The sequence below is a fragment of the Morchella sextelata genome, assembly GCF_020137385.1.
Source record: "Morchella sextelata strain SCLS chromosome Unknown scls_24, whole genome shotgun sequence".
NCBI lineage: Eukaryota > Fungi > Ascomycota > Pezizomycetes > Pezizales > Morchellaceae > Morchella > Morchella sextelata.
Window position 1 is genome coordinate 1,004,110 of NW_025408639.1, and position 26,251 is coordinate 1,030,360.

General features: G+C 43.7%; 9 protein-coding genes across 9 annotated transcripts; 5 read left to right on the forward strand and 4 right to left on the reverse strand.

The window, feature by feature from the left end:
• Positions 1-565: 565 nt before the first annotated feature.
• H6S33_007820 (uncharacterized protein) lies at positions 566-3,093 on the reverse strand (the record flags this gene model as incomplete). The annotated part of the gene is made up of 13 exons (XM_044839175.1): positions 566-625; positions 680-790; positions 855-1,241; positions 1,291-1,452; positions 1,513-1,597; positions 1,655-1,727; positions 1,782-1,816; positions 1,873-2,297; positions 2,349-2,397; positions 2,462-2,561; positions 2,611-2,684; positions 2,743-2,828; positions 2,893-3,093. 13 exons carry the CDS (start codon positions 3,091-3,093, stop codon positions 566-568), a joined length of 1,848 nt encoding a protein of 615 aa, XP_044688693.1.
• A 434-nt stretch (positions 3,094-3,527) lies between these two features.
• On the forward strand, positions 3,528-5,353 carry H6S33_007821 (uncharacterized protein; the record flags this gene model as incomplete). Its single annotated transcript, XM_044839176.1, has 5 exons — positions 3,528-3,622; positions 3,702-3,757; positions 3,833-4,027; positions 4,516-5,059; positions 5,125-5,353. 5 exons carry the CDS (start codon positions 3,528-3,530, stop codon positions 5,351-5,353), a joined length of 1,119 nt encoding a protein of 372 aa, XP_044688694.1.
• A 377-nt stretch (positions 5,354-5,730) lies between these two features.
• Positions 5,731-6,771, reverse strand: H6S33_007822 (uncharacterized protein; the record flags this gene model as incomplete). The annotated part of the gene is made up of 1 exon (XM_044839177.1): positions 5,731-6,771. One exon carries the CDS (start codon positions 6,769-6,771, stop codon positions 5,731-5,733), a length of 1,041 nt encoding a protein of 346 aa, XP_044688695.1.
• Positions 6,772-7,431: 660 nt separating this feature from the next.
• Positions 7,432-8,954, forward strand: H6S33_007823 (uncharacterized protein; the record flags this gene model as incomplete). The annotated part of the gene is made up of 3 exons (XM_044839178.1): positions 7,432-8,145; positions 8,200-8,564; positions 8,615-8,954. 3 exons carry the CDS (start codon positions 7,432-7,434, stop codon positions 8,952-8,954), a joined length of 1,419 nt encoding a protein of 472 aa, XP_044688696.1.
• Positions 8,955-9,510: 556 nt separating this feature from the next.
• Positions 9,511-11,020, reverse strand: H6S33_007824 (uncharacterized protein; the record flags this gene model as incomplete). Its single annotated transcript, XM_044839179.1, has 4 exons — positions 9,511-9,517; positions 9,583-9,733; positions 9,798-10,365; positions 10,424-11,020. 4 exons carry the CDS (start codon positions 11,018-11,020, stop codon positions 9,511-9,513), a joined length of 1,323 nt encoding a protein of 440 aa, XP_044688697.1.
• A 7,584-nt stretch (positions 11,021-18,604) lies between these two features.
• On the forward strand, positions 18,605-20,745 carry H6S33_007825 (uncharacterized protein; the record flags this gene model as incomplete). Its single annotated transcript, XM_044839180.1, has 2 exons — positions 18,605-18,827; positions 18,926-20,745. The coding sequence occupies 2 exons, from the start codon at positions 18,605-18,607 to the stop codon at positions 20,743-20,745; spliced, it is 2,043 nt and encodes a 680-aa protein (XP_044688698.1).
• Positions 20,746-21,249: 504 nt separating this feature from the next.
• On the reverse strand, positions 21,250-22,241 carry H6S33_007826 (uncharacterized protein; the record flags this gene model as incomplete). The annotated part of the gene is made up of 7 exons (XM_044839181.1): positions 21,250-21,322; positions 21,400-21,565; positions 21,631-21,849; positions 21,919-21,950; positions 22,017-22,070; positions 22,130-22,145; positions 22,220-22,241. The coding sequence occupies 7 exons, from the start codon at positions 22,239-22,241 to the stop codon at positions 21,250-21,252; spliced, it is 582 nt and encodes a 193-aa protein (XP_044688699.1).
• A 1,094-nt stretch (positions 22,242-23,335) lies between these two features.
• H6S33_007827 (uncharacterized protein) lies at positions 23,336-23,866 on the forward strand (the record flags this gene model as incomplete). The annotated part of the gene is made up of 2 exons (XM_044839183.1): positions 23,336-23,526; positions 23,584-23,866. The coding sequence occupies 2 exons, from the start codon at positions 23,336-23,338 to the stop codon at positions 23,864-23,866; spliced, it is 474 nt and encodes a 157-aa protein (XP_044688700.1).
• Positions 23,867-24,435: 569 nt separating this feature from the next.
• On the forward strand, positions 24,436-25,825 carry H6S33_007828 (uncharacterized protein; the record flags this gene model as incomplete). The annotated part of the gene is made up of 4 exons (XM_044839184.1): positions 24,436-24,515; positions 24,570-24,790; positions 24,842-25,021; positions 25,074-25,825. The coding sequence occupies 4 exons, from the start codon at positions 24,436-24,438 to the stop codon at positions 25,823-25,825; spliced, it is 1,233 nt and encodes a 410-aa protein (XP_044688701.1).
• Between the last annotated feature and the right edge of the window lie 426 nt (positions 25,826-26,251).

Sequence of the window (26,251 nt, forward strand, 5' to 3'; positions counted from 1 at the left end):
GGCTTCAGCGGTTCACGGCTTCAACATCGGACCAAAATCTCTGAAGTGGGAGGTTTTGTATACTCGCTAGGGTTTTTAGCACGCTCGCCAACCCCTGTTTTCGCAATAATGTTACCACCCTCTGTATAAGCCTATAGGAGGGTCGATCCGGTAGCTTGTATCTCGGCGCGATGCGTCAAAACACCAAGTAGTATACAAGACACCAGGCGTAAGGATAATGCACCGTTAATTTCGCTATGAGTACAACCTCTTGTACTAAATAAATGCCATCAGACGAGTCACAAACTTCTAGAGCTATTGACAAGAGTCATAGTTACACAAAAAAAGCAAACAAATGGTATCAGTGATGAGATATCATCGGAAAAAACAGGTGAAAGTGCAAGTACATAGCAACATAAGTAACTATGTACGTCATGCAATGTTAATACGAAAAACTAACAAACACTACAGTGCAATAAGGAATAGAAATAACAAAGTGTCTTCTACAGAATATAAATTACTGGCGATATTTTCTGGCCATGGGTATTTGAATATCATCGCTATAAGGTATAAACCTACGTCTAGATTAATGAGCCTTCCCCTCGTGTACCTCCATTAAATACTTCACAAAGGCCTTCTTGTGCACCTATCCGGGCAATAGTTAGTTATGTATTAGAAGTTCAGGGCGTCTTCAACTTACAACTCCTGCAAATTGTCCATCTCGCAACACGCACATATATCGGAGACCCAACTTTGCGAAGCATTCATAGACTAATTCCATAGGCGAATGTCTCTCAAGTGCAACAGGTGCCTATAACAAAAAAATAAGTAACTGTTAAGGGAAAATTGTCAAGCACAAAGGACGCAACACTTACCGGATCAATATAGGGCGAGAAGTCAGTCGGATCTTTTACCGAAACACCATCCGAACTATTATCAGATGAATCCTCCCTTGGCGCCATGAGACAAAATTCATCCTCTTCTGAATGAAGATTATCGAGAGCAAATTCCAAATCCGGTGCTGGAATGAGCCCCACAAGGATGCCACCCCTGACAATCGGAAGACCACCATCTAATTCTCCGGCGTTTTGCAGCATCCGCAACTTATCACGAAGCTCCTCCGCTGGAACAAGAACAGAATCTGTAATATCTATCAAACGTTCGGGCCTTAATCGGGGTGTAATATCAACAAGTTGAGAAGAGAAAACAGGTCGCATTTTGGTATCGAGGTAGGGATATGAGTTTAGAGCAGTTAGAAGATCCTATTTTTGTTTAGTCATACGTATCATGTAATAGTAGTTAGAAACTAACATAGATGCTCAATGGCTCAATGGCATCGGCCGTCCATTTAGACACAAGTACTGCAAGAGAGAACGGCAGGACATGGTCGAGACTACCGGTCATTTCAAATAGAATGACTGCAAGTGTTACTGAAAGCCGAGTGACACCACACATTACAGCGCCGGCGCAAACCTAAGGGAACATTAATTACATGTAATCATGGCAATATAAGCACCCATCGGGGCCACATACCAATGCGTATACTCCTGGAACTACGCATGCCGATGGGGCGCCTCCAATAGGGCATGATTCGAATAAGGCTGAGTTCGGAAACTTGCTAGATAGGATATCAAAACTTGTCCGGAGTAAATATTGAGGGGGGGTTGGCACTTACTAGACGGCATATTCAACGGCTAAACCAACAGTGTGTCCCATGATACCACCAATAACCATAGTAGGTACGTAAACTATATTTTATAAGCAGAAATACTAAGTACGTTTTCGAGGGACAATAAACTAACCTCCGGCAGGGACTTTGGTTCCAAAGGTTATAACGCTTTGACACTTGTTACTACATGTATATACAAACCCAAGATGCAATGGTAAACTTACGTGAGAACACTTTTGATGGCAAGAGCGACCAGTAAATACAGTATGGTCTCTGGAATCTCATCTGGCTCAGGACACAGCCCAGAATGTTGAGATTCGCTTCCTGTGCAGGGACTTGCGAGCTCAAAAAGTAACTCGCTGACAGCCAACCGAACATATCGATTCCAGTACGAGATCAAACCAGTAGCGAGGGCAACAAAACTGAGTTCGAGAACTGGATAGTTCTTGATAATCTTATTCTTTCGGAAAGTTGTAGCCCAAAACTTGCTGGCTTTGATGAAGAGAGCGCCGTACACACCGCCACAAACACCGAGAAATACGAAGGCAACGAGCTCAAAAATATGCCAATCAGTAACATAGCGAACCTCGAATAGCACAATCTTGTTTGTTCCATATGGATTTAAGAATTTCAAGGATAACGCGGCCACCTGTGACAGTCAGAATAACTCTCATTGCGGTATATGGCGGTAACAACTTACAATGCAACAGAAGAATGTTCTGAATAATGTTTTTGGTGGGAAGTAGTAGCTACTAGGGATTAGATTTTGTGAAATACGACGGACTGGAAACAAAACGGTCTATGAGAACGCACCTGACTTCCTCAAGACTGAACAAAACACCGCCGATGGGGGCGCCAAACGCAACCGCGACACCAGCCGCTGCACTTGCACTGAGCATTTCCCTACGTTTCCCTATGGAAAATGAGCATCGCACAGGCAATCAAACAAGGGTATAATTTACCATCGTTGTGGTTATATTTTGGAAATAAACGGCAGGCAATGTTTCCGACGCATGTAGCAATATGGACGTATGGGCTAGTATATATATGTTAATATAAGTAATCGCGTGGAAAATAGTCATCAGTTTTCGCACCCTTCCTTTCCCAAACTCAGGCCTGATGAAACACTTAAAATCAGGGCAAATGTTTTGACCACAAGCGTTTTCAACCCAAGATATCCCTTATAAAGTGTCAGCAATATTACTATCAACAACAATAGACACTACCTAAACGGGGACACGTACGTGCAGAACAAATCCAGATAGGATAACCTTCACTTCTGCGACACCACTACCTGCAGCAGAATAATAAACGGTGGGTGCAGCGTTCACGGCCTTTGATTCTGAATTGCTCTGCCCTTCACCATCTACTCTGGATATTTGTGTCAAGTCCTCGTCTACATTCTGGATTTGTAGGGCACCTGGGTATATCGTTCGAGTGGTCATTGTCAATAACGAAGATGCTGTGGCTAACACCACTGTGAAAGCGACATAGAATATATAGTCAATATACTCAGTCTTCTTTTCTGAACCCGTGACTAATTGTGACCAATGCCTCCACATGGGACAAAATGATGTTGCTTTTAAAAACGTTAGCATAGCAATTACAAGAGGCAATCACGATAGTGAAGTGTTTGCAAATACTGACCGCTGTCACCTAAACAACATTTTTTCTTACTAAAGTACCACCCATCTTCCAACCAGAATGTCAGCCCTGTCTATATTGATTCTCGAGTGGATCATGAGAACTCACTCGTGCAATAGCCTTCCTTGTAATCAAACAGGACATTCTCCGTGACATCAACAAAAAATGCCAAGCAGGCCACGATGAAGCCTATTATAGCAACTAACACCCACCCTTGAGCGCCATCAAACCAAGCATGCAATCTGCCGCGAAAGTCCTTACGAGCTCTGAGAGCTTTAACCCTATTTGCATCTTTTATGGAATCATTTATCCAATCTGCAAGACTCCAATGTAAGCAAAGCTTTTAGCCCATTTAAACTATTTTTCAAAAGCGCTATTATGCCGTACCAGTGGATGTAAACTATTTTAGTGAAGAAAATCAGTTTACAAGCCTTATTGATTGCATAACAGGATACCTACCTGATCGTACCACACCCTCTCCTCCAACAGCGACTCGGTTGTTTTGTTCTTGAGATCATGATTTGATAGTGCGCTTGTCAGTCGCTGCGCAAAAGAAGGAATCCGACTTTGAGTGTCCTGTGGAGAAGCAGTCGAGTGATGTCGGGAAATTCGCGGGCGAGGCGTCGAAGGGACTGTTGAGTAGTCTCGTCGACGTCCGTGAGGCTCCTGAACCCCAAGTAAACTCGATCGCTCATTCCAATCGGTATTGCGGGATGAAGCCGATAACCTCCGACGGTGACTTCTGGATCTTCGGCCTCCCATAAGGTCCTCCTCAGAGGCCCGACGCCTTGAGTCGTTCGTACTTTCCCCTTCCATCGCGCGGGAGTGCGTTGCAATGTATATCCAGAGTGCACCGAACAGAGATGGACTCAAAAGAAAGGGTGCGACAGTGTATGACTCCGGGAGAAAGATAAGACGAAAGACAAAGGGTAGTAGGGTTTTTTTTCTCTAATATCACCGTGATCTATCTCGTGGGGGCGGTCTTAAGCGCACGCGTGATTGAGTGTCACCTGGGATGCAGGGATGTGTCGGGACCAGGACGCGGATCCATCGTCATATAATATACAAGTGGTTTCCGGCCTTCGGCCGGTTAGGACAATGAAATCAGCTAGTCTCGTCCAAATGTGACAGGTCGTCTTGGAAATGTGATATATTGACAGAAAGTGATATATTACATGTACGCTAGGCTGACTCAGGACTAGCGCGCAGCATTGCTGGGTGAGGATCCCCAACTCCACCGCCACCTCCACCTCCACCTCTACCTCTACCTCTACCTCTACCTCTACCTCTACCTCTACCTCTACCTCTACCTCTACCTCTACCTCTACTCTACCTCTACCTCTACCTCTACCTCTACCTCTACCTCTACCTCTACCTCTACCTCTACCTCTACCTCTACCTCTACCTCTACCTCTACCTCTACCTCTACCTCTACCTCTACCTCTACCTCTACCTCTACCTCTACCTCTACCTCTACCTCTACCTCTACCTCTACCTCTACCTCTACCTCTACCTCTACCTCTACCTCTACCTCTACCTCTACCTCTACCTCTACCTCTACCTCTACCTCTACCTCTACCTCTACCTCTACCTCTACCTCTACCTCTACCTCTACCTCTACCTCTACCTCTACCTCTACCTCTACCTCTACCTCTACCTCTACCTCTACCTCTACCTCTACCTCTACCTCTACCTCTACCTCCGCCCCTCCTACCTGCCTCCACCTCCGCCCCTCCTACCTGCCTCCATATTGACACCTATGCTAACGTCTATATAGACTCCTAATTCGACACCTAATTCACGCCTAAATCGACGCCCAAATCGACGCCTAGGAGGCATCAAACCGAGCACCGCACCGAGCACCGCACCGAGCACCGCCTCGAGCACCGCACCGAGCACCGCCTCGAGCACCGCACCGAGCACCTTTTCGAGCACCGTTTCGAGCACCTTTTCGAGCACCGTTTCGAGCACCGTTTCGAGCACGTTTTCGAGCACCGTTTCGAGCACCGTTTCGAGCACCGTTTCGAGCACCGTATCGACCACTGGCGCAGGCGTAAGTAGGGGTACAGGCGCAGGCAGGAACCAGGCGCTGGGTGGTAGGCGCGGGTGCGGGCGCGGGCGCAGACATATGTACATAGCATTATATTACTATTATTACTCCGCATGGTTCTTATTCAGTGCTGTCATTGGTGATATTGGGTGAGAATCCTAGGAGGGTAGCGATTGACATTGAAAGATTCTTAGGAGGACAACGATGGATATTGGGAGGACAACGATGGACATTGGGAGGCCTCTGAGAGGGCAGCGAAGAGTGCTTAAAGGATAGTGAGAGGTATTGTTAGGGCTCTGATAGGCAATAAGAGAATTCTATGAGGGTAGCGATGGACATTCGGGGATTCATGGGAGGGTAGCGATGGACATTGGGGTGTTCCAGGGTTCTAGTGCTGGGAGCAGGTGTTGGGTGCTGGTATTGGAAGCGGGTACTGGAGTGACGCGGGAATTGGGAGTGGGTGTTGGTGCTGGTGCTGGGAGCGGGTACTGGAGTGACGCGGGCATTGGGCATTAGGAGCGGGTGTTGGGTGCTGGTATTGGAAGCGGGTACTGGAGTGACGCGGGCATTGGGCATTAGGAGCGGGTGTTGGGTGCTGGTATTGGAAGCGGGTACTGGAGTGACGCGGGCATTGGGCATTAGGAGCGGGTGTTGGGTGCTGGTATTGGAAGCGGGTACTGGAGTGACGCGGGCATTGGGCATTGGGAGCGGGTGTTGGGTGCTGGTACTGGAAGCGGGTACTGGAGTGATGCGGGCATTGGGCATTGGGAGCGGGTGTTGGGTGCTGGTACTGGAAGCGGGTACTGGAGTGACGCGGGAATTGGGAGTGGGTGTTGGTGCTGGTGCTGGGAGCGGGTACTGGAGTGACGCGGGCATTGGGCATTAGGAGCGGGTGTTGGGTGCTGGTATTGGAAGCGGGTACTGGAGTGACGCGGGTATTAGGCATTGGGAGCGGGTGTTGGGTGCTGGTATTGGGAGCGGGTACTGGAGTGATGCGGGCATTGGGCATTGGGAGCGGGTGTTTGGTGCTGGTGCTGGGAGCGGGTACTGGAGTGACGCGGGCATTGGGCATTAGGAGCGGGTGTTGGGTGCTGGTATTGGAAGCGGGTACTGGAGTGACGCGGGCATTGGGCATTGGGAGCGGGTGTTGGGTGCTGGTACTGGAAGCGGGTACTGGAGTGATGCGGGCATTGGGCATTGGGAGCGGGTGTTTGGTGCTGGTACTGGAAGCGGGTACTGGAGTGATGCGGGTATTGGGAGCGGGTGTTTGGTGCTGGTACTGGAAGCGGGTACTGGAGTGATGCGGGTATTGGGAGCGGGTGTTGGGTGCTGGTATTGGGAGCGGGTACTGGAGTGATGCGGGCATTGGGCATTGGGAGCGGGTGTTTGGTGCTGGTGCTGGGAGCGGGTACTGGAGTGACGCGGGCATTGGGCATTAGGAGCGGGTGTTGGGTGCTGGTATTGGAAGCGGGTACTGGAGTGACGCGGGCATTGGGCATTGGGAGCGGGTGTTTGGTGCTGGTACTGGAAGCGGGTACTGGAGTGATGCGGGTATTGGGAGCGGGTGTTTGGTGCTGGTACTGGAAGCGGGTACTGGAGTGATGCGGGTATTGGGAGCGGGTGTTAGGTGCTGGTGCTGGGAGCGGGTGCTGGTTCAGGTAGGGTAAGGCTTCTAATATTCGGGCGCGTCGCTGTCGTTGGGTTTCCCCTCTTCCCCTTTTTCCCTTAACACCCATTCACAACACCCATTCACAACGCCCTTCGCTTGCGAGTTCAAACACACAACACCCTTCGCTTGCGAGTTCAAACACATAACACATGAGAGAGAGTTCAAATAAGATAGAAAGCCAAATATTTAGGTGCTTTGCCCTTGATATCCTTCTATACTTAGGAGTACAATCGCTTGTTGTTGTTGTTGTTGTTGATTCCCCTTTCACAACACCCTTCGCTTGCGAGTTCAAATAAGATAGAAAGCCAAATATTTAGGTGCTTTGCCCTTGATATCCTTCTATACTTATGAGTACAAACACTTGTTGTTGTTATTGATTACCTGACTCACCTACAGCTTCTACAAACCCGATCCACAAAAATGCCTCCTATCCGATCCAAAAGAATACCACCCCCCAAAGCATACAAAAAGGCCATCAATGAAATTGCTATATATATAGCTAGCAAACCCTCTCTTCTGCAGAAAATCAGAGATAATAAAATTGATTCTCTTGTTTCTTCTATTAAGAGAGAGTTCTGTAATGTTGCCGATGGAGTTAACGATGGCATTTTCAATGATCTTGCTGCCTTCCTCAACCACCCCAAACAAATGAAAGAGCCGAATAGCTATACAGAACTAAGAGAAGCGATGAAGCAGAGGAAGGAGGAGAAGGAAAGAATTAAAAGAATTAAAGCTTTATTTGTTGAGGAGTGTAATCTCAAGGAGGACGATGCAAGGAGAGACAAATATTTGGAACAGTTTACGATTGTGGAGGTAACCCGATATCAAACACCTTACCCTCCAGCCAGTAATTGGGTGTATGAGTCCGAGCAAATTCATGACATTTGGCATGACCATCTCCAGCTTGGTAAGCCGAAGGATAAAAGGCTAAAAGTACCACCGATGCTACTTTTGGAACAACAATATCTCCAACTAGATGTTGCCGAGGATCAAAACTGCATTTTTGTCGATTCCAAAACTAAAGAGATTGTTGGGTTGGTTGCTAGGAATTGGATGGCCGAGGACAGAAAAGAAACTCTGGATTGGGTCAATGAGATTATTATCAAGGAATGTCAGATCAGGAAATCAGTCCGAGTAAGTATTATTTCTCTCCAAATTTTACTTTTGCGAGTGCTAATTATTTCTTAGCTTGAAGATACTGGCAAACTTTGTCAAATGGGATATTCAGCTGGTTCCAGAAGCAAAGCCAGTTTCGATTGGGTTAGAAATATCACTTCCAAGAAAAACCGAATGGAAGACTTTGAGCACTTTGGCAGCTATATTTTTGCTCTTCTTTGGAACATGAGTAAGGGTAGATTGCCGAAGCCGATTATTGAGGATATAACTGGGTTTTGCAATTCTACCTTAATTCCGAGAATGAATTATGCTGCTAAAGACAGGGCTACTTCTCAAATCTGGGGGAACTATACTGTGAGGGTGCAGGATGATGACATTGAGTTTGACTGTGTTCCGATGGCACCTCCTTCTGGATTTATGGCATATAATTATGCAAGGTAATATTCACTCCGAGTACTTATTTATCATTATTGCTAATTAATAATAGGGGTACTCATAATGAAAAGTGCCCTCATAAGTATGCATTGTTCTGGACTACAGCTAGGACATATGGGTCCGAGGAGGGGGGACACTTCTTCATTGCCGATTATGGAATCAGAATCAAACAATCAGCCAACTCAGTAGTAGTTTGGAAGCCGACTGACTTTCATGGGACTACTTTATCAGTAAAGGGTCCCACCGATGAGTCTGATTCCCATCAAATTGGTATGAGTATTGTCACTCCTGTCCGATTGGTAAAGTTGTGGGAAAAATATCAACAGGATCAAATTACTGCCGATAATATTGAAGCTATTTTGGTTGAGTCCGATGAATCCGAGGAGGAATAAATTGTTATTTCCTATATTATGTAGTATTATTATTGATGTTACTGAAAATCTCCACTCCTGTATTAAGTACCGATAGTTATTTCAGCTGCCAGTTAGCAATAATAACTATCAATTATTGTGTACTGATTGTTTTAAAAAATAGCTTTAAAATTAAAAAAAAAATAAGAAAAAATTTTTTTATAATAAAAGGCTTCTATATACAATATTTTTAACTTTGTTTTTATCCCCAATATCACTAATTGAAATATCATGATCCAATAAACACCTAATATTGTCTCTATTTCTGACTCGGGAAATACTCGTATACAGTTGACCATGTGCAAATACAGGAGTTCTGAGATCGATGACAGCTCTATCGAGTGTTAAGCCTTGACAACTATTAAAGGTTGTCGAGTATGCTAGTCGTAAAGGGAATTGTCTTCTCTGTACTGTCCAAGAGCAATATTTCGGTTGAAATTCAAATACGATTCGGGGGAGACAAAAGACAGTTGTATCTCGTCGAATATTATCTGCAGTAGATATCAATTCAACTTTGACAAATCTTTCATGTAGCTCTTTAATAACTACTCGGGAATTCTTAACCAAGCCATTCTCCAGTGATAGATTTCGCATAATCGAACAAACACACCCGACTTTCAAAATCAATTTGTGTGTAGGCACACCAGGCTCCTTCAACATAGATAGAAAATCTAGAATCTCCCCTGATGGTAGAATGTTGATAGCCGAGGATGTGAAGTTAGGGTCCTCTTTGATACAATCGTGGCTGTAGTATGTTCTTTCTGTAATAAATAATTATATCAGTATATTGTAAATTTTAATTGGAAGGAAAATAAATATACATACCCTCCATTGTCGGGAATCTTTCAAGAATCGCAAGGTTAAATTGATCCACATTGATATTCAAAGGACTAAGGAAAGCATGATGGGAAACAATCGCTGGATTTTGCAATACTTCTGTGGGAAATAGAAAGTCAATTGCCTCTTCGATTGAGTCTAAAGACTCAATTAAATCCAGATTGACAAACGATTCATTTGATTCTTGACAGCCATCTCCAATTTGATCTACCCACTCGGCATATTCCAAATCAGATGCATTTCTTATAGGTGTATCCAATCGTAAAATTTTGAATTGTTCCCAAAGATAGGATGATCGTATAGATGCTTCGAGTGTAGCTGTTGGTCCTGCAGATTTAACCACTGATGCTACCTGTCGAAAGTCCCCTAAGCCAAGAAATACTTTGCCACCAAATGGTTTGCCATTTGCAAGCACGAGTTCCAAGAACTCATCTGCACATTCAATTGCTGCTTTGTTGGCCATAGGCATCTCCTCCCATATAATTAAGCTTGACTTCGATAGTAATTTGGCCCGATCTGATCTGATACTCAAAGTCGATTGTAGCTCCATATTATTCTAATATCGTAATGTCAGTAGCTGTCTTCACTAAAACCCCCTCATAGGATAGCTTTACTTCAACGACAGGAATACCAAATGCAGAATGTGCAGTACGACCTCTCTCATATAGTGTAACACTCAAAGCTGTCGAACCAGTAATAACAACAATGTCTCCTTGCCCTCTTAGATAATTTACGATCGTATTTACAACATATGTTTTGCCCCGACCAGCTTTTCCATCCAGAAAGAAACATGTATGTTCAGGAATCTCTCCGATAGCTATTTTATCGATATTATTCATGATAGTATCAAAAGCATCTAGCTGTTGGGGTAATAACTGTTCCTGAGATGCTATTGCCATCTCAGTAAGTTCGGTTCTACGATGATCAAATGCAAGAGCCTCCATAGATATTTCATCTATGAGGTTTTGAGGTTGAGGTAATCCAAAATCAGTCAACCTACTGCCTTGAGCAGCAAGGTGTTTTGCAATCCCCTCCAAACATTTATTCATAACCATTATCGGAGAATCGTATTGGTCAAGATAATCTGCCGAAAGAGCCTCCTGATATTCCTCGAACAACTCAATGGCTGTAACTGGAATATTCATCAGGAGATGTGCAAACAGGAATCGTAGCTGATTAGGACTGCAAAAGCTTTGGACTGCTTCTGCCATAATTTCTTTACCTTCCGACTGGTTTTCGAAGAGACCTAATGCTGCTGCTGCCTCTTGAAATGTCGAGTATGTAATTCGATTGACAGTTTTTAGGTCCCCGAAACTATAAGCTGATCGATGCAGTAGGAGAGCTCGTAGGTAGAATAATTCTCCAGTTCTAGGGGAGACTGTATCGATCCGGGCTATTGCTTCATTTCTTCTCCTAGCTCTTACAATAAACTGTGGATAACTATTGCATATCTCTTCAAGGAAATCGGTATCTTTGAAAATGGTTGACGACTTCGAGTAGGGAATCCACTTCTCGTAGTATTGAATATATGTCAAATCTTGGAATACTGTATTTCGGGGCCTAGAGAAATATCTAAGCAAAGTCGATGCTGTAGATTCCCCACCATCCTTTCGGTACATTTGATGCATGTTTCTTCCAGGTAGATGAACTGTAAGCGATTTGACTGCAGGCGATCGTTCTGTTATATGGTATTGCAGGATCCTCCATGCTGCCTCCGAGGCAGACAGATACCTCGCATTGATATAGTCATTGATCTCGTCAACCTCCTGCTGTCCTTCAACATTGAAAGAAAATAATGTTCGATCGGGTCCTTTAAACAAATACTTATACAGATACATGAAAATATTAACTGTAAAACATATATCGACATTAACATGACATTCTAGTAGCTTAGTAAGAAATGGCATATATGATGCTATCCATCGATCTTCTTCCTTTCTTCTTCTATACTGTACTCGACCATATTGATTAAGCTCTGTAGTTTCCTGAATCGCTTGTGGGTATCCCCAAATACAGGATCCATTTTTGTTACACCGACTGTTGAGAGAATTTAAATGTGTTTGGGGGTGTTGATTGAATCGTAGAACCAATTCTCGCAGGACAGGATCTTCCTCTTCTGTAGGTACTTCGGCAGAGACGATGGAATCAATACCTGAGAAAGGTAACTCGGGATTCACCTAATAATTTTTAGCATCAACCTCAATTGGGTTTTCGATTATCTTACTTTAATAACAATATGTGCATGTGGTAACCCCCTCTTTTGGAATTCTATAACCCGAACAATGTAAACCATCGTTACTAAATGGCTCCGAATTTTGGCAATAGCATTCTCTAGCTTTGCTTTAAATACCCGACAAACAATAATTGGTATATCTGAAGCATTCTGTCCTGGATTCAACCGTACTTTAATTTCTGGCCAGTTAGGATTTGTTGTAATCGTGATAAAAAATGAGGGTTTGCCTCTTGACCGACAGATAGCAAGAGAGTCGGCAACCTCATTTGATGCCCATGCTCGGGAACCTAGGAAAGAGTTGGGTAGTGTCGTGCCTTTCTCGATAGGTAAATCTCCTTCTGCCTCTGCATTTGCAAATTGCTGAATGTATTGTCTCTCTCGCCCTTTTCGTATATAGTCCAATCTTTCATCTTCCACTCTCGAGTACATATCCACCAAGTATTCTCCACACAATCTACCAAACCTCATAAATCGGTTCTCTGTTGTGAGTCTGGCTCTATACCATCGAATTTGACTGATATCGGATTTGCAGTCCCAACCAGGTGTACCATGAGGAAAGAAAACAGGATATTGTAATGGCTCGTAAAGAGGACTTAATATACTGATAGCTTTTGGACGATCGAGGATATTGTTGTAAACTAATACACTCCGAGGATAGACTTTCTGTATATTATTGGCATGTATAATCGCAGCAATTTCCCCACCACTTATTGGTGTATATAACTCTAGTGCAAGTGGGGTATCTGTTGCAGTGGTAAATGCTGCTCGGAGATGGTAAACAAAAGGATTGATATCTTCTAGTAGGTTTCGAAAGCTGTTAACTAGGGAGGAGGGTACACCAAGCTCAAAAGCTAGTGAGTCTCTTGAATCCTCATCGTGAAGGAACCATCGAATTGAATGTTGACCTCGATTGGCATCCAATAACTGATGGTATACTCGTCCTGTTATAGCAACATTTGAAGGTGTCGGTAACTGTCGAAATCCACCTGTAACTCCCAAAATTGAAAATGAAAAAATGTTATTGAGCTTTCGGCTGATCCTACTCAACTGAGAGTCATATTGCTCAAATTCAGTTTCAGTATCGGGTGGATATACTGGTAGGGAGGGTAATCGATATTTTCCATTAGTACAACACCAACCATTATTTTCACTAGTTAATAAGGCTGCACCACAATAAGTGCATTGTTTTGACCAACTAATAATATATGGGCGGAGATGGGTTGTTTTTGTAGGTAAAATATCCCACCAATTGTTAGATGGTGAATTTGTTTCTATATTGCTTTGGTTTTGTGTAGTTTGTCGGCGATTTATGATTTGATGTTCAGCTCGGGAATTTAATCGCATCTCAATTCGGTCTAATTGTGAGCTGGAGGCTTGGGAGTTTCTATTTCTTCTTGCTCGGTTCCGATTCGAAATCCTGAAATCGTCGGTTGATTGTCTGGAATTGGTTCTTGGCATTTTTGCAATAAAAATTATATTTAATATAGAAATCTGTTCGATAAATTTCTAAAGAGAACATCCGATAGTTATATATATCCTTGATAATAATACACTCTCCCGACTAAAATAAAATAGCTAACAATGAGTCAGAAACCCATATATCCAATACCAAACTTATTCTACTCAGAACCAACATCCCCAATAATGTCATCCCCAATCTCTTCAAACTCGTCATCGACAGAACAGTCATTAGATACACTCAAAGCTTTCTTTTTGGCTGGTGTAGTAGGTTTGGAAATAGAAGATAAGCTAACAGTAATTTTTGGAGGGAGGGGAGAACTTGAATAGAAACTTGAATCATCCATCGCAGATCTTTTCTGAGCCCGAGCACCCCAAGATCTTCCAACATTTTTAGTCTCCGATCTACTTGAGGTTTCTCCAACAGACCCACCCCCCAATCCCGATTGCATTACTGAAATATAATTTAATGACGACACTATACAACCAAGAAAAGAATGTGACGATGCATTATCAACGATGACTCTACCAACTAATTTCCCAGTGATTTGGATTACACTATCGATTTGGGGTAATTTTGTGCTCTCCCACCTCTTTCCTGCTGGTATGTACCACCTAATAACAAAATACTTTCGGGAAGCTGATTTGGAGGCAGCCTCTAAATCGTAATAGGAGGATCGTAAATCAAAAGATCTCCAGCCAATAGGGAGAGACTTGATAGTACCCTTAGGTTGTCCTACAACCTTTCCGACTGAGTATATAGTGGCACAGGAGGGTGCAGGGGCTATCTCATCAAATCGTGGATGTGTCGGGTCACCAGCAAATCTAAGTGGAAAATTATTAGTTCTAATATATTACACAGTAAATCAATTACTTACTCGCTCTTATTCAGTAAAGAAATAACAACTGGTTTGTCTTTACCCATATCGCAGAATCTGCCTGAACATATTCCAACAGAGTTTTCGGTGGATTCTGTAAGAGAATCGCTGACAAAACAAATGATTCGGCATGGTATATCTTCCTCGTCGATTACTGAATTTGGTAGATCTTCGCTCCAGCAAAATAAAGTAGAATCGTAAATTTTGAGATAGCCAGTTTTGTCTGACTTGTTAGTGAATTCAAGCATGCAGTGAATTTCGGTAGAGGCATTCTCGTTGAATATTTGAGGCATCGTATGATAAAATATTGTAGGCAGAGAGTTTTGGAATTGATTGATTAAGCTAAAAAATAATGTGCGATCAAGAGTAACTTTAAACTAAAAGTCTAAGAATCAAAACTTTGACTAACCCTAATATCAATAGCAACATTTAATAATATTTTGATTTGTTATCAATACCAATTCACGCACAAAGTAAATTTGCAGGAATCATTAAAAGAAAAAAGCAAAGTTCCCGATTTCAATAGAAAGAATAGGCAAAATACCCGAATCGCCACTAACATAATTAGAGGGAAGAAGCAATCGCCACTAACATCAATAGGGGGAAGAAGCAATATCTCCGAATTCAATAGAAGGAAAAAGTAAGGTCCTTGAATCGCCACTAACAATAATAGAGGGAAAAGCAAGATTCCCGAATCGCCACTAACATCAATAGGGGGAAGAAGCAATATCTCCGAATTCAATAGAAGGAAAAAGTAAGGTCCTTGAATCGCCACTAACAATAATAGAGGGAAAAGCAAGATTCCCGAATCGCCACTAACATCAATAGGGGGAAGAAGCAATATCTCCGAATTCAATAGAAGGAAAAAGTAAGGTCCTTGAATCGCCACTAACAATAATAGAGGGAAAAGCAAGATTCCCGAATCGCCACTAACATCAATAGGGGGAAGAAGCAATGTCTCCGAATTCAATAGAAGGAAAAAGTAAGGTCCTTGAATCGCCACTAACAATAATAGAGGGAAAAGCAAGATTCCCGAATCGCCACTAACATCAATAGGGGGAAGAAGCAATGTCTCCGAATTCAATAGAAGGAAAAAGTAAGTCCTTGAATCGCCACTAACAATAATAGAGGGAAAAGCAAGATTCCCGAATCGCCACTAACATCAATAAGGGGAAGAAGCAATGTCTCCGAATTTAATAGAAGGAAAAAGTAAGGTCCCCGAATCGCTAATTACATCAATACAGAAAAAAAAAATCTGGTCCCCGATTTGTTGCTTATATCAACAAAAAATATTATCAAAATATTACTAACAAAATATTACTAATCAAACTACCAAGAAAAAGCAATCTAATACCTGGCCAATCAAAACCTTTAAATAACACATTGCATATCGGTATATCTATATACTTATTAGATTTACATTTTTACATACATGTGTTTATTATAAATCGCAAGATTTTTTCTTCGTAATATCATATTGGACTGTAACTAGATGTGCCTACATGTACATACAAGTACGTTAACATGCTTACTCTAAAGTAGAAAAGGGCAGAGCGGTGCAGGATCCTTGGGATAGGTACAATGTACAATAACATGTAGTAAACCGTTTGAGCCTCCCGGGCCGAAAGCGCTGCATTACACCCGGTACCCTCGATCACCCACCCTTCAAACGCCGCTGCCGGTATGTAACTTCTCCACTTCATATTACAACCCTATTGGTCAAGGAACAAATGAAACCCTGAACAATCGGAGGATATGATATACCCACGCGCTAGAAATTGGGATAGTTACTACTCACCGACAGCTGGTACTTTACTGATAAGATGTACCTACTCTACAGCCGGCATACTAGGATGTATAATATATTACCTCCTCGGTACGGTGGGTCCATAACAAGTTTGCTTTCGCAGTAGCTGTGCGTACCCCCAAATCGACCCCTCACCTTAGTAAAATCTATTTAACGCTAGAGTGTATGTACATGTACCTACATGTACTTAGATCAGGCTGTACCTTTGAGGTTGCAACTTGTTTACTATTACGTACGGGTGAACCACACTCTAGACAAGCTTTAAATACACCTGCCGCCTCACACATAATCTGGCTACTACATAGTAACTACATGTACTGTACCGTACATGTAGTGGTCGCTCAAGATGGCATTCGCAGACTACGATAAGATTCTTTTGTTTGGGGACTCAATAACAGAGCAGTCGTATGAACAGACCAGGTAAATATAAATACACGCATTATCTTTCTTTTTACACAAGAAACTTGTCATGTGCTAAAAAGTGGCGTTCTGTCTCACAAGAGGTTTTGGGTTCGGTGCAGCATTGGCAGATGGTGAGCTATTGCTTGACAGTGAGATTCTATATGTTTATATATAATTTAACTAACTTTTTTCCAGCATATAAACGCAGGTTAGAAGTAGTAAATAGAGGATTTAGGTTTGATATGAATAACTGTAGCCGGGAAAAAAATTCAGTCTTGCTGATGCACCTCCAGTGGATATAATACTCTTCACGCGCTTGATGTTCTTCCAAAGATCATCCCGCCACCCAGTCCTAGCTCCCGGATTAAACTTACAGTCAGCAATTTGTTTCTTTTACCCCAACTTATCAAAAGCTTTCCTGATCTCGTTCTGACCTTTGTTGTGGTAGGTCGTTTTTTTGGGCGCCAATGATGCCGTCCTTCCTGGCCTACCACAGCATGTACCCTTGAACCAGTATTCTAAGAACCTATACAGGATACTCAACCACTCAAGCTTGAAAGCACACGATACAAAGTTTATTCTGGTTGGCCCTGCTCCAATTTGTGAATACGATACGCAGGAACACGATGCTTCCAATAAAATTAATTATGTGCAGCGACTAGCTGCTGTTACAAAACAATATTCAGATGCAGCCCTAGTAGTCGGAAGAGAGCTCGGTCTACCAACCGTTGACTTGTGGAACGCGTTTATTAACCATGCTGGCGGATATGAAGTTAATAAGCATTTGCCAGGATCAAAAGAGATTCCGAAAAATCAAAAGCTCTCAGACTTATTTCGAGATGGTGGGTCTACTTCTATGAAAGCGTCCATTCAAGGAAAGGAAGTGCTAATAAATATCAATACATATAGGCCTTCACTTTTCCCCTCAAGGGTAATTTTTGAAATCATATTCCATCCCTACGATTACAGGTACAAAGTGCAACGTATTTGGATACATGCTAACCTCTATTCACTAAAGGTACAAAATTTTGTATGAGTGCCTGATGGATGTTATCAAAACCGACTTCCCCCAACTACACCCAACAGAACTGGATTACGTATTCCCTTTCTGGCATGTGGCTCCAAAAGCTGCGCTTGAGTAAACACCGCGGCTTATCAGGGTGAAGAAAAGAGCTGGAAAAGTCTTGTTCACTTTGCATAATTATGTACCTACATGTAGTTACTGGAATCTAGATCATTGTTGCGGATTTTCCATGCATCTATATAGAGTACACTTCTATACATATCGATACTCTAAGGCTTTTATATTAATGATTCTCTAAAAATCAACCAAACTTCGGTATTTGGTTTATATGCAAGGCACGTGTGAGGTTGTACTCTAGAGTTAAGTGCATGTACATACTGTATCTATTGATCTAGAGTACGTGCGGAATAGATACCTATGTAAATGCAGCAGCAGCAGTCTGTGCATGTCTTTGCTAAATTTTATGTACTTATTAAGCTTCCCCTGTCCCATCGGTTGCACATACCTCATCTCATACATGTAGTTACCTCTGAGCTGTTGCAAGAATTCCAGGAAAACAAAGACATTTCCGAAAAAAATGCTGGACGCCGAATTAGTAGTGGAAGGTATCATATCTGGCGCTTTTGGATTTCGTTGCTGTAGTCACCCTGCAACGTCCCTCTCAACCGTGAACTTCACGAAATCCCCACTTCTACGGCAGCTCCCATCGAATTTGGTCTCTGCAAGTTCTCTCTAAATCACTCTCCCATCTCGCATCCCGGGTTACTTATTAAGTACACTATCATTTAACTACATACTCGACAGCTCTTCTTGATTGCATCTACTCGTTATTCGTTATTACCTAGTGTCGCCGCCTCCCACTTATTCGTTCGCCATAGTGGAATTTGCAAAACCGAGGCATACAGCACTAAAGGCTAGGGAGGTATCGCGAGGAGACCCTCATTAAAGAGTGAGGCTTGCCTCCAGGAGGAGTTGTGCATGTGCTCCTAGGTGATGGAGACGTTCAATGCACCTCAGCAATTCTGGGGGGTGCACGATTTAACTGAAGAAATTCGAATGTTAAAAGCTGCCTACTTTGAGCACGCTGAGCGTCTCACCCAACATTCTGAGAGAATTGGCCGGCTTGAGCAGCAACAGGATGACTCAAAAATTCGTTCCTTATGGAGCACACCTTCACCGTTTCCTCCTATGCTGAGTTCCGGCTCGTTTTCCCAACGTAGGCTTTCTTCTCAGGGTTCTCGCTTGCCCCCCCTCTCTTTTCTTCAAAGTCACTTTTGGTCCTCGATTAATCTGACACTGTAGTTGTTTTGGCAGAACCCGTCAATTCCGAACCTACTGACGACTTTAACGGCTTCGACGAAGAGAATTTGTTGGCAGATTTGCGATTGGATGACGTTGATGTACCGAGGAGAGGTGCCTCGCGAGCAAACAGCGTGCGCTTTGATAGTGCTATACAGAGTCACTGGATTCATGATTCTCAGAGCTCAAACGATTATTTCGGGCCTCGAAACAACAGCGGGATAGGAGGAGGTGGATATCCCATGACCGAGAGATCGTCATCCCACAAGTCCGACTACAAATCAGACGGAAGACAGAGCTCCATGCGTTCTTATGGTGACAACAGCTCCTTTTTTGAAGGTGATACTGGTGTGCATTTCCACCCACCTCCCCAAAACTTCGATATCTTAGACTGCGACGCACACCGACCTTCTGCACCTACCACTGGCCCAGCACCAGCAATTGTTCGCTGCTGGCTTGACACTGCCTCCTCATTTGACTCCTTACTATATGCCGTAGTTTGCACGGGTTCGGTTAAATCTTTGGTTGATGCTTCTCTGGTCACCAGGTTTGGATTACAGGACCAGATGGTCAAGGGGACGAATGGTGAATACAAAATCAGTCTGGCGATATATCTTCCTGATGCGACGATTCAGCAACCAACAAGGGGAAATGGCCAAACACAGCTACCAAAGCTAACAGTCCAATTTACTGTAGCTCCAAGTCGAAAGTCCAATCAGATGGAAAATGAGGTTGGAATCTTTCTAGGGAGTGATGTTCTGTCAGACCATATGGGGGACGTGTTGTTTTCACAAAGCCAGTTACTTTTATATGTAGATGATGGCCGGAAAATGTTTGTACCTTTTGCTCGCCCCGGTGCCCAAGCAGGAGTTTCGGATGTTTGCACAATACACATTGGCGACCAACTTTCAGAACATCAATTGGAAGAACAGCTTTCAATCGAAAGCCAAAAACAAGGATCTACTACCAGAGTTGGTTGTATGAATGAGTCTTCCAAAGGTGAAAGTTCTGAACTAGCTATGGAAGAACCTACAGTGGGAGGTCATATTCCAGTTTCATCGCCGAAGCCAGTTCGGGGCCGGAAAGCAGCAGTCATCAGCAGTGTTTCGCCACCCGAGTCATCTGAAACTCTTGAAGAACCGTCAAAGAGGGATAACCATAGAAGAAATAGTATACATCATTCTGGAGGAAATGTGTTCGAAAAGAAACGTGCCATGGGACATAAGGAGGAACTCACGGTGGAATTCGGATTTTCAAATGAGGCTGGAGCTTCTTCGAACGAAGAAGAGACCACAAAAGAGTCTCGATATACCGACCGTAGAGCTAAGAGCGATGGGGAGGGTAGCTTTTGGAATGCTGACAGTATCAAATCTGGCGGGGCCGGGTCAGGAAACGGGAATGCAAAGGGTGCTGTGGGGGTCTGGGAATCATGGAGGAAGGGCCAGATGACGCAAAAAAAGGATTCTCAGGCACCCTCACGTGGGATGAAAGTTCTCCGTACATCAAAATCTTCGTCCCTGTCCGATGCAAGAGCAAGTCACCAATCAGAGGGTAGTGGTGTTGTGGCGGACGAACCTGATCCCGCAAATCCAACTACAGCACATACCCCCCAAGGGTTTGCCAGAATCGACTCCTCACTTAGTGCCAATGGTACCAGCACGGGAGAGAAGACACATGTTCGATCCCAACGCCGAACAAGCTCGGCAGAGGTTCAATCATCGTTCTCTATGGGAAACCCTGCCTTAATTCCAAAGCCCAAGTCAACGAACGTAATTGGAGGTGCTTCAGCGTTTCACTGGATGGCATCAAAAAGCTCGACATCGGCTGTTGAGTAGATGATAGAGGGAAAGACGAATCAAGCATACATTAGAAGTACTGGAGTAAATCCCTTTACAGCCATTTAAGGAGTGGTGGATTCGAATGTTTTATTGGGGGATGCAGCGCGCTCTGACTTCAGATTGCTTAAGCTTTTATGGATTTCATCGAGGCACTGCCCGCATGACCTTGAGGATTATTGAAATAAACTTATGTTTTACTATTTTTAATTCCTTGACCTGTTTCTCTACCGGATTATCTAGGTAAACAGATGGCTAAGGGGTTCGTCTGAGAAGGGCTCTGGCAGCGAGATCAACTTTTCAATTGGGGAAATAACGGTAATGTGTTACAGCAATTCTTACTAGCTGTCTTTGTCGTGGAACCAAAGATAAAACAAGCCGAGTCCTACCAACAATAGATATCGATGATTCCATTTCAGGCAATGTAAGGTATAACAAAATAGATAGAGAAACAAGCTATACTAATTACCAAAGCTACCTTCATACTTGTCACTGGTCAAACCGTTACAAGAGAGATTGAAGAGACATTGAGGTTGACTGTTTTGTATCTTTGACCACAGAAGCAATCTTTCGAAACCTAAATAGAGGGAAATTAGTCACAGCCATCGAAGCTTAAAGCGGTTTATTATCTGCTTTTGGCAATATAAAACTTACTCTTCAATGCTGGCATCACCCATAACTTCATATATCCAACTTTCACTACTCGTGATGATGGCGCCCTCCGCGCGCAATCTGGCTAGTGCCAGAGGCACTTCTTGTTTGTTACAGGAAGATACCCCATCGGCTAGTACGTAGACCTTATGCCCCAGCTTTAAGAGATCTGATTTGCAGGAGTTTCAATTTGTTGGTCCAGTAAGCGGGATTATCTTATTAGAAAGAACGCACCTAGAGTTGTTTGGGTCACACAGATATGACTTTCGATACCAACAATGGCTATGGAGTGAGGAGCATGTGACAATGCCGATTTAAGCTCTGGAATAGCCATAGAGAATAGGGTCTTATCCCAGTCGCCTTTTGCATGCTCGATGGAAAGCTCAGAGACAGTCTCTCCAAGGCGAGCTCTGTTCTGTGTAGTTACGTAGACAGGAATATCAAGGATTTTGGCTTTAGGGACATGCGCATGTTAGACAATCACTTTTTATGATGCTTTGCTTTGATTTTGGGTAGAATTACTCGCTTCAAGGAGCTTCTTAGCTGTAGCGACGCTGTAAGGTTGTCAGAACTACAGCAGCATTTAAGAATATATGAGCTCTCTTGATAGGATGCAGTACCAATGTTCAAACCCATAGATTGGCTGGCGAAATTTCTCTTGCATATCGCAAATGCTCCAGGTGAGACAGATGTTAACCTTTGCCCTATTGTTGGCGCATGGAATAATACTCACAGAACTGCTGGATTCTCTATAATACTCGGAGCTTGGTCAGTACATTCAATCCTGCGCCGGTATTACATGACTTGTATGGTAACTGCTTACGAAGTTTTCCTGCAACCACCATCGTGTCTGTATTTATGAAAGATATGTTTGTGGTGGGGGAAGAGGTTATTGATAGTACGTAGCCAAACTGAATCTAGGGAATGTGGGGTGGGCCCTGAGGAGGTGTTCGCTAATTTATCAAGCAAGTTATGCGGGGATACATCGGCTGCCGGACGTCCGGTTACTACTAGTCTTGTTGTGCCCAGCCTATTCTTCACACCGAGAGCGAAATATCATGAGTGGTATGTAAGGAATAAGTCCCCGGCTTTTATTCTCTGATCTGTACGAGTGTTTCTGAATGACTGCCATCCAAAAGTAGGTACAAGGCGAGGATGCTCAACGATATTGATATTACACATTAATTCTAATACCCACCACATGCTGGTCTACAAGCCGCCCTGGAGAGAAAAGGATGATATCAGAAGGACCATTACGTTAATGATGGACCACACAAATGGAATCCAAGTGCTCATGCGGAAAAATCCTTTTGACAGTTAGCATTGCACTGTGATGATTTCGTTTTCTGTGGATTTATACCTGCATTATAAACAGCCGCCAGTCTACAAGTTACCTTGGTGTCAGCATCTTTGTGGCATAAACACGGCAGTCTAGAGACCTTGAAACTTACATAAAACCCACTATTGTTCCTGACATTGCAGCTTCAATGCCTCCAAGTATGGCGTATAGGAATGGCACTCCAAAAGACAGTTTAGTCGGGTGCATCGCAAATGCCCAAATACCGGCTGCAAGGTGGAACGCGGCATAAACAATCAATGTCCAGAAAATCGTGAACCTCCATATATCTGTACTGTAGAAGAGATATGCTGTAGCCCCGGGTTTTGGGTTTATGGGCCAATATAGAGACGGGAATGGAGGCGTGTCGTAGCCCGGGGGAGCTATAGAACTCAGATGATAACTACATTAGAGCTTGTTAGTAGGGGGGAGGGGTAGCACTGCAAAAAGATTCAACTGTAGGAGACGTACTTCCAGGAGACCATCGCGATCTCTATCTTTCTAGCTTCTTGTGCGTTTTCAGCCTCATCTGGGCAGGAAGCTCTTCATCTAGAGCACATCCGAGGTTCGATGAGGGTGCCTATGGAGCTTGTGTCACGGAACATGGTTCAATTCGTAATCCTTGGCAGAGGACGTCAACACGACACCTCCGACACCCCCGAGCTCTATTCTGCTACGCTTCAAACCCCCCAGACACGATTTATCACCATGGTAGTTGACAGGCGCCTCGATAATATTCTCCGGATCCTGCTACAGCCAGGCCAAGCAGATCCAAACAGCGCAGATGCTTCACGGTTCGTTGAACACCCCCCCCCCTTGCTTTCAGAACGCGAGCTAACTTCTTTGTCTAGTGTTTACGCCTCGGCAGCAACAGTACTCGCAACCTTAACCAATCCACTCAATGTTTCTTTACTCTCGACCCAGATATTGATTTCGCCTGCTATATGGGAGAATTTTGACGGGCTTAAGGCAGGCCTGCGGGTATTTGGGGTGTTTCAATCAGCGACTCTAGGAAAAATTGAGAATCAAGACTCCATATCTATATTGAGTGTCGAGGAATGGATTAATGCTATAGTTCGGGGGGCAAATAACAATGGTATTCTCAATTTCTTCTTGGAAATTGTCCTGCGCTAATAGTGGATAGTTCCCAGGTGGAAGCATCTGTTATTGCTGGGGGGTATTCTTTCAGCAGATCAGGAGAGATCCCATTTGCCTCGGGTAACTCGGCGAAGCTTAGAGGAAGCTTTTTGTAGAGCTGTAAATCTTTCGGTAGAAACAAACGAAACAAATGGTATTTGCCGTAATTCAAAACATTTGGATTTTACTAATTTCGGTTAGAGCTTGAGGCAGACACTTTAAGTCTTATATTATCACATGCGATGCAAAGCCTCTCGAGAAAGGCGAAAGAGGTCATTAATTACGATGTAAGTTTTCTTAGTCCTATATAAAACATTATATCTAATTATTCAAAGGCTCTTCTCCCGGTGGTTATTAAATCAATATACTATTCTCGGGAAGGCTTTCAATCGGGCTATTTTCTTTCGACCATTGACCATGATATCATGAATTTTGAAGGCAAACTTGCTTGGCCGGTACGTTGCAATAAGGTTTGCTAATCTTACTACTTGCTAAAAGTTATCTAGAGTAAATCCAACTCCTTTCTCGAACTCCAAAACCGGTCTGGTAGACCCATGTTTGCAGCCATGAGCGGCCTAGCTCGATTGGCAGCAGCTTCGATAAGGCACGCCCAAGAACCTGCCGTCTTACACGCTTTCTTGGAAAGGTAGATTGGTCTGGACATTATATAATACTGAAACGCAGACTAATAGCTCTCCAGTCTCCTCAATTTCTCCCATATTTTGACTGCGCAATGGAAAGTGAATGGGCTCAGCGAAATTCCAATGTCAGAAGAAGCAAACCTGGTTGACGAGGATTCACTAAAAGCAACAATTCCTGTTGTCTGGCAAATCTTGAAGTCTATACTTTTTGCATCAACCTTGATACTCCAAGAGTTGATGTCGCGGGTTGCCGAGTCACCGGCGTTGTGCGACTCCGAGAGTAGGTCTGACCTTGACTGCCCTCCAAAGCTGAATTTACTAATTTCAATAGATGGCCCTATGATAGCTTCTAAGGTATTGCACGTGTTGCGTGGATTTTACTTTATCACCTCAAGATTAGGCCCCAATGCCTTTTCTTCGTACAATTTTGTCTATTTTGCTGCTATCGACATCTTATCTTCTTACCCCGCTCAAGCAGAGGAGTTTGTCAAGGGGATTGTTCCTACAGAAGGTAAATACTACACATTGTTATGACACGCTTAACTAGCACTAACGTAACCTAGCCGGAAGTATTCCTAAGAAGCTACCAGACCGTATATTGGACCTTTTCTTTTTGAATACTGTTGAGCACTTTTCACTATCCATATCGCAATCGGTCAATGAAGAAATTGTCATACCTGCCACATCACCATACCTTGCAGGTGGGCTAGAAGCCAGCTTACATGCACACTTTGAAGCTGCCCACTCTGTCATGCTTTCCATTATTAGCTCACCATCTTCGGCAGAGCTGGGCTCTCGCATCCTGCCTTTCTACATCGAATCAGCGTTCGAGGCATTCCCGACATCTCTCTCGGCCCGACAGTTCCGTCTGGCGTTCGGTACAATCATTCGGGAATGCAGTCCACCGCAACCAATTTCGAAACTTCAACCGCATTTGACAGACGTAATTCTCGAGATTTTGTGCGATCGTGCAGCACGGGCTTCGACCGAACCTTTGCCAAACCTGGTCGATGAAGGTGCGGTAGGATTGAGTGAAAAGGATGTGTGCATACTTGCACTGATTGACGGACTTCCATCAATGCAAGTTAATGCCATGGAACGATGGCTTGAACCTACAGCAGAGCTTCTGGATATGGTGGAGAACCCAGGAAGTAAGCTAAGGATTCGGGAGAGATTTTGGGACGTCTTGAGCAGCGAGCTTGATGTGGAGAGGGCAGAGGTTGCAGTCAAGTGGTGGACGATGGGAGGAAGGGAGAAGGTCCTTTTCGGAAAGGAGAAGCCAGAGGGCGTTGAAGGCATCAGGAGTATGCTGTAGAACATACACATGGGCAGCACTGGTGTTGGATTCCTTAAATCATATGTACGGTTTATGTATCAATATATATAGAAATTTCATTTGTGTTCCCGGGATATGCCATGCGGCTGCAATGCTGGCTCTGCGTACCCGTCCTGGTGTAGTACATGTAGTTATTAGTCAACTTTGTTATAATCTAGTTTTTTTTTTTTTTTTTTTTTTGAAAGAACGAAACGATACATATATACTTTTTACATTTCTATTTCCGTAACTACTGCGAAGGAGACAAAACCGTTGGTATCGTCCGCAGTCCGCTCTGCCCAGCCAATATCAGCTGGGCTGGAAATGATAAATACGCAGACCCACCTGCCAAGAACATTGTGTAACCCTGAACAAGCAACAAAAGCACACCCCTGTCACCTGTGACCTCCGTTCTCGAAGCACAAG